Source organism: Octopus bimaculoides, chromosome 27, assembly GCF_001194135.2.
Source record: "Octopus bimaculoides isolate UCB-OBI-ISO-001 chromosome 27, ASM119413v2, whole genome shotgun sequence".
Taxonomy (NCBI): Eukaryota; Metazoa; Mollusca; class Cephalopoda; order Octopoda; family Octopodidae; genus Octopus; species Octopus bimaculoides.
In genome coordinates this window covers 18,849,090-18,849,968 of record NC_069007.1, presented here as the reverse complement: position 1 = coordinate 18,849,968, position 879 = coordinate 18,849,090, and the positions used below count along the sequence as shown (strand labels likewise).

Genomic DNA, 879 nt, shown 5'->3' with positions numbered 1-879 from the left:
TGGTGGTGGTGGTGGTGGTGGTTTTGGTGGAGTACTATGACGAGGGTGGTAATGGTGACAATGATGATGATGATGATGATGATGATGATGATGAAGACGATGACGGTGACGTAAATGATGACGATGACGATGGCACCGACCATGATGATGATGATGACGATGATGAAATAGTAATATAACATAACGACATGCTTGGAATACGGGAAACGTTGGGCGCATCAGACATGACGTAAATCCAGGGCACGAAAGAGAGAGAGAGGGGGGACAGAGCATGAGAGACAGACAGACAGACAGAGCCTACCTAATGTGAACAAGACTGCCAACCACAATATAGTAACATGTATTTAATTACAGGTGTATAACACACAAATTTGCGGTTGCACAGGTGTGTCGAATACACAAATCTATTACTCACATTGCAACGGACCATCGCCTGATGATTAAGAATGTACAGTAATTGCTCGTGTATTCAGAAGACAGTCGGAGTCATATCGCTTAAATGTTGTAACGACGTTCTATAATGAAAACCTCGTAGCAATGCGCTGAGGCGTAATTAAACGATAGATAGATGCAGCATAGTCAAATGCGTGAAGGATTCTGTGTTTTAAGTATGATGTGCATCGCTGGTTCTGCTGGTGAGAGATGGCTGAACCAACAGCAGGGTGAACGACATGGAAAGTAATTAACTGGTTGCGAGAATTCGTTTCTGGAGGAAGTGAGTAAAGAGAGCTTTCAAAAAGGAAAGATTTTCGCGTGAAGATGGCAGAAAAGAATAATTTGAAATTAAATACTTACCATCTTGTGTGTATGTGTGTGACTTTCATGTGAGTCAGTCTGTGTGTGTGTGTGTGTGTGTGTGTGTGTGTGTGTGTGTGTGTG

General features: G+C 42.7%; 1 protein-coding gene across 1 annotated transcript in view; it reads left to right on the top strand.

The window, feature by feature from the left end:
• The window catches only part of LOC106877374 (uncharacterized), a 101,948-nt gene that overhangs the window by 55,768 nt on the left and 45,301 nt on the right, over nt 1-879 (top strand). Inside the window, exon 34 of the mRNA XM_052977151.1 lies at nt 386-453. Within this exon, the coding sequence (XP_052833111.1) occupies nt 386-453 (68 nt within the window). The remainder of the gene's footprint in view (nt 1-385; nt 454-879) is intronic.